The 12256-nt window shown below is 58.9% G+C and overlaps 1 protein-coding gene and 1 long non-coding RNA gene across 2 annotated transcripts in view; one reads left to right on the plus strand and one right to left on the minus strand.

The window, feature by feature from the left end:
* Positions 1 to 307: 307 nt before the first annotated feature.
* Positions 308 to 3430, minus strand: LOC107215037. The gene is made up of 3 exons (XR_001525089.2): positions 3062 to 3430; positions 2233 to 2377; positions 308 to 1928 (listed from the first exon to the last, which is right to left on the minus strand). It is a non-coding gene; the product is annotated as an uncharacterized LOC107215037 (long non-coding RNA).
* A 5309-nt stretch (positions 3431 to 8739) lies between these two features.
* The window catches only part of LOC107215036 (translation initiation factor IF-2-like), a 12154-nt gene continuing 8637 nt past the window's right edge, over positions 8740 to 12256 (plus strand). The window contains exons 1-2 of the mRNA XM_033519849.1: positions 8740 to 8831; positions 9661 to 10079. Coding sequence (XP_033375740.1) covers positions 8740 to 8831; positions 9661 to 10079 — 511 coding nt within the window. The remainder of the gene's footprint in view (positions 8832 to 9660; positions 10080 to 12256) is intronic.

The raw sequence follows: 12256 nt of genomic DNA on the forward strand, positions 1-12256 counted from the left end.
CAGCTCAGGGAGCGAATTTCATCAGTAATTCAACACCACGGTGAGAGCAGAGCCGGGCAAGGCTCCGGGGAGGCGAGGAAACCCCAGCGCTCCGAAATTCTGAATTAAACACTCCAAAAACAAAGCGCCCCAGGCACCTGCCTGCCCATCACGGCAAAAAAATAACACAGAGAGGAACTTTTTGGTGGGCTGGGGGACGTTTTTAGGGTGGGGTGATTTGGGGGAAGAGCTTTGGGAGCGATCCCCGGGCTGCCTGAGGCGCATCCCGGTGTTCCACAGCCACCTTTTCCTGCCGCTCGCCGCCGAGTTCAGCTGGAAACATCTGGCAAAGTTGAGCACCAGGGGCTCGGGGAAATCGCTGCTCGTGCTCCTGTGAGATCAAGGCCGGCAGCGTCATCCCTCGGTGAAAGCTCCCTCACAAAGGCAAGGAATGGAAGCAAATCTTACATGACACGTTTATTTTTGTCGTCTATTTATTAGCTCAGAGCAAAAGTCCTGCTGCGCTGCATTATGGGGGATTATGCAAATGAGGGACAGCAAGACAATTAAATAAAAATAATAAAATAAAAAAAAAAAAACAACAAGTGAGCACAATGTCGGAGAGGAGAAGATGCTGGGAGATGGATCAGCCCTTCCTGGACCTCCTGCCCCGGCAATCCCAGATCCAGCATTGTCCCCTCATCCCAGGCTCCTTGGAGCAGCTCATTAGGCCCAGCAGTTAATGAACTGCCCCAACATCGCTTGTCCCACCCTCATTTAGGGGAAGGATGCGCAGGATGGACGCTGCTCCATCCTCAGCCCATCCCACGCCTCCCCCACATCCTCGCAGCCGAAATCTGCGGCTAAAATTTGGATTTTTGGAGTCATTCAGAGGGCAGAGAGCACGGAGGGTCCTTGTCCCCCTCCAGGGCCCTGTCCCCCTGGATTTGGGAGAGCTGAGGTGGAGTGATAGCAACGAGCCGCGGAAAGGAACAACAAAAAAAAAAAACAACAACAAAAAAAGGGTCCCAAACCCGACTTGGCTTTGCCAAACCCCGGAGAACTCGGGATGGGTGTTTGGGATTTAATCCTGTCTGAACCTCCCTGCTTGGAGACCGAGGTGATCCAGGCACAGAGAGCTGCACCCAGGGCCAGCTCCTGCCCCAGCGGCTCCTGGAAGTGACAAAACGCTGTTTTTCCCCAAAAAAACCCCAATGGAAGAGCGCGGGCAGCCAGGGAAAGCCGCAGGGAAAGCCGCTTCCATCCTCACCCCGCTAATTACACTCATTAGGGGAGCAATGCTGCCTCCTTTTCCCAGGCAGTTTTAATCCCCTGCCTGCTCAGAGCGCGCACCGGAGACCTCGGATGGGCTTTTTGATTCTTTCCCTGGAAAAGGAGATTTCTCCTCCCAGGTCAGAGGCTCTTTTGTGTCTGCTCGGGGCCGGAGACAAAGCAGGAACGGGGGAAGCAGGAGAGAGGCGAGCCGGGAAGAACTGGGAGAGGCTGGAAAGGCCGGGAAGAGCCGCTGGGAGAGGCTGCCCGGGGCGGGGGGCAGCGGGGACCCTGCCCTGGGTACCGCATCCTCCGTGCGCGGAGCGGGGGAGCCCGGGGGATGCGCGGCTCGGGAGGCAGGGATGGAGAAGAGGAGATAATTTAAGCAGGAGATAATTTATGCAGCAGCTCGGCTCGGGGTTGCGGGCCCAGCCGGGTGGGAGGGAGGGATGGAGGCCTCTCCCCATCGCCCCTTCACCCGCCCCCTCCCGCCCCGCAGCCACACACAGCCTCACAATCCTCCTTTACAATTAGGAAAGGCACCTAATTCAGCATCGCTCGGGCTTTTGTTCCGTCTCTGCTCCGCCGGCCGAGCCCTCCCCGCTGCCTCCGATGGGCTCCAGAGCCTCCTGAAGTTGCTTTGCAGGATTTCCCCCCAGCAACTCCCAGAAGAATCGCTGGAGTCCCGCGGGTGAGACGGAGGAGGGGGAAAGAGGAGCGGGAAAGGAGGAAAAAAAAATGAGGAAAAAGAAAAGGAGGAAAAAAAATGAGATAAAAAAATGAGAAAAAAAAAAGAAAAGGAGGGGAAAAAAAAAAAAAGGAGGAGGAAAAAAAAAGTAAGACGGCGTTTTTCTCTCGCTTTCTTTGTCTGGAGCTTTGCCTGCAGGAGTTGAGAGCGTGAGGGGGCACCGGGGGAACGCTCAGCCCGCGGTGGGATCGGAGCTGGAGCACCTGAATCCCCCCCGCTCCCGGCTGCCTCACCTGGGCAGCATCCCCGGGAATTCCAGCCCGGAGCATCCCAAAGCAACCCCGAGCTGAAAATGTGGGGATTTATGGATTTAATTCTCGTGGCTGAAGGGTGGCTGTGGCTTGCTGTGGTTCTCTTCTTGTGGAGGTAGCTGGTGAGCTTGGGAAAAAAAAAAAGAGATTTGCTTTGTTTTGGGTGAAAATAATCCTGAATTGGTCAAAATTCATCTCCGTATGAATATTTCTGAGTTGCGCGGGTATATTCGTGTTACATTCCCATTATTTATGTTGACAGAGAATTACATGCAACACATGCTAAGGCAGTTATCAGCTAATTACACGCCAGCTCGTTAACTGTTGGATTCCAGGCTTGGAACGGGTGTTCCTGTGGACGAATTGAAGTTTTTTTTGTGCCCCCCAAGCGAAGCGGGGGCTCTGTGTGTGTGTGTGTGCAAACACTCGGGCATTGTTTGCAGGGGGAATCAACCCCACGGAGCCTCCGCCTGGTGCGGGAGGAGCGTTTGGGTTTCCGAAGGGTACGGAGAGGATCTGGAGCTGCCTGGATCTCCCTGGATCTCCCTGGATCTCCCTGGATCTCCCTGGATCTCCCTGGAGCCTGGAAGGATGCGGCCGGCAGGGCTGGGGGTGCTGCTGGAGCTTCATCCCAGCCATTCCCTCCTCCGGCTGCAAACTTGCGGCTCCAAACCCCGAGAGGGGGAAAGAGGGAGAGGGAGAGGGGGAAAGAGGGAGAGGGAGAGGAGGAAAGAGGGAGAGGGAGGCTCTCCAGGTCCTCTCCGATGAGGTAATCCCAAAGAAAGATAAGGGAAGCGGTGCGTGTACCAACCTGAGCGCTGATGTCAGCCGGGGAAAAGCAGATTAAGGATTCGGAGAGAGGAATTGCAGCGATTTTGGCGTCACCTGCTCGCCGCTGTTAATTCAGGTGTGTTGTGGTACCGGCTCGAGGGTCCCGGGGGGGTCCGGGCAGCCCGGATGGGTCCCGGAGGCTCGCGCCGGGATTTGGGGGATGCTCCGGGGGCTCTGTGTGTGCTGCGGTGTTTTCACGTGTCTGGAGTCGGGAAAATGAGGATTTTTCCCTGCCAGAAGCTTCAGTGCCACTGAGGAGAGGGGAGGGCGAGCCCAGCCCTGGGCCGCTCTCCGCTGAGGGTGTCCCCTCCCGGGATCTGTGTGTCCCCTCCCGGGGTCTGTGTGTCCCCTCCCGGGGTCTGTGTGTCCCCTCCCGGGGTCTGTCTGTCCCCTCCCCGGGGTCTGTCTGTCCCCTCCCGGGGTCTGTCTGTCCCCTCCGGGGGTCTGTGTGTCCCCTCCGGGGGTCTGTGTGTCCCCTCCCCGGGTCTGTGTGTCGTTTGTGTGTCCCCTCCAGGGATTTCTGTGTCCCCTCCCGGGGTCTGTGTGTCCCTCCCGGGGTCTGTGTGTCCCCTCCCGGGGTCTGTGCGTCCCCTCCCGGGGTCTGTGTGTCCCCTCCCCGGGTCTGTGTGTCCCTCCCCGGGGTCTGTGTGTCCCCTCCCGGGATTTCTGTGTCCCCTCCCGGGGTCTGTGTGTCCCCTCCCGGGGTCTGTCTGTCCCCTCCCTGGGTTTGTGTGTCCCCAGGGAGTGGTGGCAGAGCGAGCGATGCGTGGGAGCAGGGCTGGCTCCAGGCAGGCAGAGCAGGCTCGGGGACAGGTTTGGGACACTCAGAGCACCTCTGGGTGTCCCCGTGGGGCTGGGACCCCTGCGGGGGTGGCTGTCCCTTGGCAGGGGACAGCTCCAGGCCGGCTCCGGGTGATCCCTGCTGCTGCTGGAGGTGCCACCCTGTGTCACCTCTCGGTGATCTGGGAAAAGGGAATAATGAGGAATTTCAGGGAATTTCAGGGAATTTCAGGGCTGGCAGTGCCAATATCCCACATCTGCCTCCCCTTGGACCTGGCTCCGAGGATGCCCCTGGCACTGCAGCTGCTCCGGGCTGGTCCTGCTCCCTCTCCCGGGGCTGATCCCTGCGCTGTCTCTCATTCCAGTCCCACATTTCCTACACACACCCCTGCCTGTTGTACCAGGGACGGTCCTGGGGTGAGGACCTGGCTGTCAGGTCCTTCCCTGGGCTCAGCGTGGCCCTGAAACCCCAAACCCAGAGCAAACTTGGTGCCCTGACAGGGATTCCCAAACCCTGGGAGAGGCTGAGTGAGGCTGAGCCCCTCCAGCTGTCCAAGAAATCTTCTGGAGCCTCTTTTTTTCCATGGGAAATATTCCTGTAAGGCCAAAAAGTCTGAGAATGGTGACTTGGAGAACAAGGGAAAGGCTGGGGAGTGACATTTTTACAATGACAAATATTCTCTAAATCCCCAGGAACTGCCCCCCAGTCCTGCCCTGGAGGACTCAGCCCTGAAGGGTGATGTGGGAGAAGGGTTGAGATATTTTCTTCCCAAGTTTGAGCCCGGGGTGATGTCCCTGGAGTTCCTGGGCTCACCTGAGATGGGCTAAACCCACAGAAGGACCCTGAGGGAGCTGAAGTGGCCCCTGGAGCTGAGGGTTTTACTCTCCCTTCACCTTTCACCCCTGGACAAAGCATTCCTGTAGCCCCAGGGGGCTCTTTCCTCACCTTCCCCATCTGATTCCTCCATCTCTGTTCCTCTGGTCACTCCTGGCTGCTGAACTGCCCCTTCAGCCCATCTCCCTCCTGTCCCAACTGGAGTTCCTGCAGTTCTGAGGGGAGCAGGAAATTCTCACCAGGATCCAGCTCTGCACTGCCCAGGGTGGCTCAGCTGCAGCTCCACGTCCCTGCCAGGACCAGCCCACTGACCCCTGACCCCTGCCAGGACCAATCCACTGACCCCTGACCCCTGCCAGGACCAGCCCACTGACCCCTGACCCCTGCCAGGACCAGCCCACTGACCCCTGATCCCTGCCAGGACCAGCCCACTGACCCCTGATCCCTGCCAGGACCAGCCTCCCCATCCCTGCCAGGACCAGCCCACTGACTCCTGATCTCTGCCAGGATCAGACCATCAATCCCCCATCCCTGAGTGATCCAGACCATAGACCCCTGATCCCTGCCCAATCCAGACCACTGAGCCTCATCCAGATCCAAATCCAGACCATCGATCCCCCATCCCTGCCCGATCCAGACCATCGATTCCCATCCCTGCCTGATCCAGACCATCAATCCCCCATCCCTGCCCGATCCAGACCATTGATCCCAATCCAAACCATCAATCCCCCATCCCTTTCTGATCCAGACCACTGACCCCTGATCCCTTCCTGATCCAGACCATTGATCCTGATCCCTGCCCAATCCAAACCATCCCTCACCGGCCCTGCAGCTGCTCTGGTAAATCGAGACCAATTCCCCCCCGGCTTCTGCGGCAGCTCCTGCCTCACAGCCCAGACTTAATTACAGCGGGAGCTGAGCAATCTGCGACCGGGAATGTGCTAAAAGGCCCGGGAGGATCTTGTTAGTGAGGACCTTCCCTGGATCCCCGAGCTGCTGCCGCCCTCTCCTAATGGGCTCCATGGAAAAATGGATGGAGTGAGCAGGAACAGACCTGGGTCGTTATCTCGTCCCTTCTCTCTCTGCTTCTCCCATCATTTATTTCCCATGGAAATAAATCCGGGGGAGCTGGGGCTCTTCGAAGGGCGGTGAGGCTGAGCAGAAGGATTTGGGATTTGGGCTGTGACCTGGGGTTCACAAGTCATGATTTTGGGATGCTGGGTCATTTCCCTGCTCAAGGATGGATTTGTTGGTTTGCAGAGCGAACAGAAATGAATTTATCCCAAGTTTTCCCAGCAAGATGAGAAATGAGATCGTTTAAGGCTGGAGGAGATTTTTTTTCTCTTGGTACAAAGTAAAACCTTTTCACCTAAAATAAGTCCTGTGGGGAAGAGGGAAGGAGGGCTGTGAGTGGCGAGCTGCTCCTGATGGAAAAGTGGGAAGGAGAGGTTGCAGCTCCTCCAGGCTGGTTTTGTGCCTGAAGCTGAGTGGGACAAATGAACTGGAGATGTGAAATGTCCCTGCTGGCTCAAACGTGTCCTGGGGGAACATTTCTGCAACCTCAGGCTCCGTGGAAAAGCCACTCTGTGGGGCTGCCTGGTGTGGGGACAGCGCTGTCCCGCTCAGCACCTCACCACAAATTCCTGCTGCAGGAAAAGCCTGGAATTCCCTCTGGAGAAGGAAAACACCTCCTGGGCTGGAGGGAGCAGCGTCTGAGCTCCTGGAGGGAGGTGGGCAGGAACATCCCAGTGGGAGTGAGGTGCAGGAATGAAAGATTTCTTTTCCCTCCTCCAAACAAACCAGAGCAGCTTCCGTGCTCTGGAAGGAACCAGGTTTTGTGTGCACCTGGAAAATCAGGAGAGGTTTGGCCCTTCCCAAAGTGGATTTTCCGTGGCTGCATCCCGGGGAAGGGAGCTGGGCCCTGCCTGTGATGCTGCCATGGCTGAAAACAGGGATTTATGGAGCGCATTTCCCTGGAATTCTCCCATAAAGGCGTTGGAGACGCCGCGCTCTCACCCTCAGCTCCGCAGGGAAGCAGGGGGAACTCTGCTCTCCTGAGTTTCGCAGGATCTGAGGGGTTCCTCAGCTTCCCCCTTTTTATTCCTGGAAGATTTATCAGGAATTCTGCAAAGATTCAGGCAGCTCGCAGTGGGAAATCAGGTGGTGATGAGAAAACTGATTAAAATCCATAAATAACCCCGTAATCGCCCCATCCATGGGATGTACAAACAACAACCGCTGCACCTCCAGCTGCACCACAAATGTTCCGGAGCCTCCCTTTTCCCACGGGAGATGTTCCCACAAAGCCAAAAAGTTCAGGCATAAGGACTTGGAGGAGCAGGGAAAGGCTGGGAAATGACATTATTGCAATGACAAATATTCCTTAAATCCCCAATTCGTGATCCCGGGCGCCTCGGAAATGTGATTAGGAGATTTAATCTGCCCGGGCTGGAGCCACTTGTCAAAGACAGCTCCAAAACGGATTGTTGCCCAAACTCTGGCTCGAGCTGCTCCCCAAAATCTGAGCTTTGAAGTTTAAAAATCCACCAGGAATTTGGGGGCTGGGGGACCTGCAGCCGATTCCCCCAAAGCAAAGGCTGATTCCACCTCCTTGGGATGCAGCTGGCGCGGATCTCTGTGGAAGACGAGGTGCTCCAGGCTCTGCTCTGGGGTGTCCGTCCGTCCGTCCGTCCCGGTTCTCTCCCGGGGGTTTTATTTGCGTCCGTCTCTCATTTCGGGGCAGCCTCCCGCACGCGTCCCGGGCTCTCCGCACGCCTGGGGCGAGGGCAGGGAGCTGGGAAAAGCGGGAATGAGCCTCGGGAACGGTGCTGGGGAGCCCTTGGCTCCGTGGAGGATCCTCCTGAGCTCTAATTTCGGGTGGCCTCATTTAGGGGCCCCCCTGCTCCCACTCGAGCCTCCCCGGGTGCTGAGGGATTTCTGCAGGGGGGAACAAGAGCGGCAGGAGGGGCTGAGGTTTCCAAAGGCGCTCGAGTGCTTTTGGGAAGCCGGGATGGCTGTCAGAGCATCCCAAATATCCCCCGGGACTGGAAAAACCAGGATAAGCCCCCGGTGCCCCTGGATCCCCAGGGAGGGAGGCAGGGACCTGCTGAAGGCAGCAAAGCGCTTTTTAAAGCATCGATCCGAGCACTGAGAGTCTCCAAGGTGCGTTCGGTGCCTCTGCCAGGGATTTCCGGGCGAATCCCGCCGGGAATGCTCTTCCAGGGCTTGTGATGTTCAAGCGTTGGCATTTTTGGGGCAGCCTGGCTGCCTTGAGGGCTGCGGGAGTTTCGTGAGAGTCCCCAAGCTCCCCCCGCGCCGTCCCCACCTGCCCAAACCTCCCCCAAAGCAGCGCCTGGGACGAGGAGCACGGGGGAGGCTTTGAGCGTATCCAAGATACAGCGGATTTGGGCACCCTGTCAAATGTTCTCATTGTCTGACCCTTGTCCAGACGCCAGTAAAACCCTTTGGGAAATTCCCCCTCCGCCCAGCGCACCGGCTTTAATTACAGGAGAGGAATGCGAGGCGCAGAGCGCGGCTCCTCCCGGCCCTGCGCTCGGCCCAGCGCCTCGTGGCTCCCCGAAAGTTTTGGGAGCTGCGAGGTTCGGGGGTGCAGGGGAAGGGCTGTGACATTCCCCGAGACCCCCGCGGGGGGTTTGTCCCCCTCCCCGGGCCGCGCTGGCAGCGGTGCCCGAGCAGCAGGACATGAGTAATCCCCATCCCACCGGGGGAGGCAGATCAAAGGCACCCGAGGAGATACAAGAGGTTTCTGCTTCACAGACCAGAGCGGCTGCAGTTCAATAGCGCCTTTGTTACCGGCCCTGCGGAGCCGGGGATGGAGAAATACCTGACCCCGCTCCCTCCCTCCCTCCTTCCCTCCCTCCCTCTGCTCCCAGCCCCTCGCAGCACAACCAGCTCAGCCACGAGAGCAGCACCAGAAAGGCTGGGGGGTCCCAAAGACCCCCCCTCTGTCGGGCTGGGAGCAGCGGGGTGACCCCCCCGAGCAGCGCTGGGCACCCCCTGCCCCGGGGTTTGGGGAGGAGAGGATGAGGATTGTGACGGTGAAGGCGCTGCCGCCCCAGCCCTGTCCCCGCTGGCACCGGGCCCTTCCCGCGGAGACCGTGCCACGCTGCCAAAGGTGAGCTCAGCGCGCTCGGCTGGAGCCTCCGGACACTCCTGGGGTCCCTGAGGCTTGGACAGGGCACGGTGGCACCGGCAGGGACACGTGTCCTCGTGCTGGGGACAGCAGCCCGTGCCCTGCCAGGTGCCACCGCCGGGGCAAGGCCGGGTGTGCCGCAGGGCCACGTCCCAGAGAGCCAGGAGGGACAAAGTGATGGGTTTGTGTCTCTCCATGATGGGATCGGGGCTGATCCGTAGGGATTGGGGTTGATCCGTAGGGGTTGGGGTTGTTCCCGTGGTATTTGGGTTGATCCTTAGGAGTTGGGGTTGTTCCCGAGGGATTTGGGGGTGATCCGTAGGGATTTGGGGGTGGGTGGGTGCAGGACAGTCCCGAGGGATTTGGGGGTGATCCGTAGGGATTTGGGGGTGGGTGGGTGCAGGACAGGCAGGGCAGGGGGAGCCGTGTGGGGGTCCTGGTGTGCCCCCCAAAAGATCCTCCCAGTAGTGCAGCACCTGCTCCCAGGGATGGAGTTTTGGGACCGAGGGCTGCTCCGTGTTTCGGGACACCCGGAGGGGACCGTGGCTCTTCCCCCTCGCCACTCACGGGAGATAAAAGAGGGAAAACCTTGGGAAAACGCCAGCTCTGAGCTGCCCCGCGCTCCAGGAGCTCGCTGGGGAGGTCAAAGCCGTACTCTCTGCTACTGAAAAGCACAACAAAATCCCTCCCTGCCTCCCATCCCCGCGGCTGGAAAACCTGGATTTCCCAGGGATTCTGGGGATGGTGAGGAGGGGACTCCCCCACCCTGACCTCATCAGCTCCTGGCAATTAACAGCCGCTAATGAACGAGCGGGGTGAGGCAGCAGAGGCCGGAGCGTTCCCAGGGACAGCCTGGACACCTCTGGTGCCACCCAAGGAGCTTCTCCAGGTGCAGAGAGGCTTTTCCTGAGGAACCGGGGAACGCGTCACCTTGTCCCGAGCGCCTCTTTTGGTGGCTCCAGAGACGGAAACTCCCCCGAAAAGGCCCGAGGGGGGGGAGGAAGAGAGCGGGAGGAGGGTTGGAAGCCAAACTTTTCTTTGGGCCTTTGTCTGAGCCCACAAAGGCGGCTCTGTTGGATGAACCTGGCCGAGCACCCACCTGCAGCCAGGTGAGCTGTGGGGGCAGCCGGGCTGCAGCTCCTGCTCAGCCTCCCCGGGCGAGTCCCCTGCTGGCCCTAAAAGTCAGATTTTTCAGAGCAGCTGCGGGGCAGGGTGAGGCTGCACCCCGAGGTGAGTGTTTCTCCCTAAAAATGGGATTTATCCCACCGCTCCTCCTCGGAGAGGGACGCGGGGATGTGCAGGTGGGAATTTGTGCGGCTCCATTTGTGCAGCCTGGGTTGTGGCTCCGAGTTTGTCGGGTTTTTTGGGATCCTGGGAAGAGGAAAGGATGCCAGGTGCTGCCAGGGATGAGCTGGGGCCGTGGCCAGGATACGGGGAGAGGGGAAAATCAACCATTCCATGGCTGCTCCAATTAATTCTGGCTGTCCCGGCCATCCCAGCTCCTCACGGGGCACGGGGTCCTCCTGCCCGGGTCAGCTCCCTGCTGGGACACGGAACATTCCAGGCTGGGATCGCTCCCTCTGAGCTGTGGAAAACCCAGGAGAAGCCACCCCGTGGTGCTGAGGGGGGGTTGGGGTGGGATCCCGCCCTGCTTTTGGGGTAGGAACCCCCCTGGTTTTGGGGTGAAAATGCACCCTGGTTTTGGGGTGGGATCCTGCTCTGATTTTGGGGTGGGAACCCCCCTGATTTTGGGATGGGAACACCCCTGATTTTGGGGTGGGAACCCCCCTGATTTTGGGGTGGGAACCCCCCTGATTTTGGGGTAGAAACCCGCTCTGATTTTGGGGTAGAAACCCGCTCTGATTTTGGGATGGGATCCCACCCTGATTTTGAGGTGGGAACCCTCCTGGTTTTGGGGTGGGAACACACCCTGATTTTGGGGTGGGAACACACCCTGATTTTGGGGTGGGAACACACCCTGATTTTGGGATGGGATCCCGCTCTGATTTTGGGATGGGATCCCGCTCTGATTTTGGGATGGGATCCTGCTCTGATTTTGGGGTAAAACCCACCCTGATTTTGGGGTGGGATCCCGCTTTGATTTTGGGATGGGATCCCGCTTTGATTTTGGGGTAGAAACCTGCCCTGATTTTGGGGTAAAACCCACCCTGATTTTGGGGTGGGATGCCGCTCTGATTTTGGGGTTGGATCCCGCTCTGATTTTGGGGTAGAAACCCGCCCTGATTTTGGGGTGGGATCCCGCTCTGATTTTGGGATGGGATCCCGCCCTGATTTTGGGGCTGTGCTCCCAGCTGGTCACGGGCAGCGAGCACATCTCACCCCAAAGAGTCATTTCCCCCCCGTTCTCCTTTCCCTTTTCCCAAAGTCTGCTGCCTTATCCTGGCTAAGCCCTCTGCTGTGGTCTATGGCTTTTTATTCCTATGTGATTGCTTTCCCGAACTCATGTAGGGCGAAAAGCCATGGGCTACACAGGGGAGGGGCTGCACCTTCCAGGCACCTCCGAGCCCCCCTCGAGCCGCCCGCATTTATTTGGGGCTCGAACAAGGAGTGAAAGGGGGCACTGAAGCCTTCCCGGAGGGGTGGGGACACAAAAGGCGCCCGGGGGTGGCGGGGCCGTCCCCATTCAGCACCGGGAGCGGCTTTTCTTTGGCGTTTTGGAGCTTTTTTCCCCGCACCTGCATCCCCCCGAACAAAAGCACCGGGAAGAGGCCGGGGGTGTTTCCGAGGGTGTTTCTGAGGGTATTTCTGAGGGTATTTCCGAGGGTGTTTCCGAGGGTCGCAGCCGCTGCCTGGGTGATGGCAGCAGGGGGAGGAGGGGGTCCGGGTTTGTTTGGGGGGTCCAGCCCCGTCTCCCACCGCAGGTTTGTGCCGGGCGGGGGTGACACGAGGAGGGTGAGGGGAGGTGGTGGCCAGGAGCAGGAGAGGAGGAAGGGTTGAGTTACAGGGCAGGGCTTGGCAAATGGGGAGTTTTTAAATGTGCAAAAAGTCGGCGGGGTCCGTGGGGTGGGAGAGGAGAGGGGATGGAGACCCCACTGCCACTGACCCCATTCCTGGAGACCCCACAGACCCCATTCCTGCAGATCCCATCCCCACAGATCCCATCCCTGCAGATCCCACAGACCCCATTCCTGCAGATCCCATTCCAACAGACCCTATTCCTGCAGATCCCACCCCACAAACCCCATTCCCACAGATCCCACCCCACTGACCCCATTCCTGCAGCCCCCACCCCACAAACCCCATTCCTATAAATCCCACCAAACAGATCCCACCCCACAAACCCCATTTACACAAACCCCACCCCACTGACCCCATTCCTGCAGATCCCATCCCTGCAGATCCCACCCCACAAACCCCATTCCCACAGATCCCACCCCACAGATCCC

The sequence above is a fragment of the Parus major genome, chromosome 26 (assembly GCF_001522545.3).
Source record: "Parus major isolate Abel chromosome 26, Parus_major1.1, whole genome shotgun sequence".
NCBI classification, from domain to species: Eukaryota; Metazoa; Chordata; class Aves; order Passeriformes; family Paridae; genus Parus; species Parus major.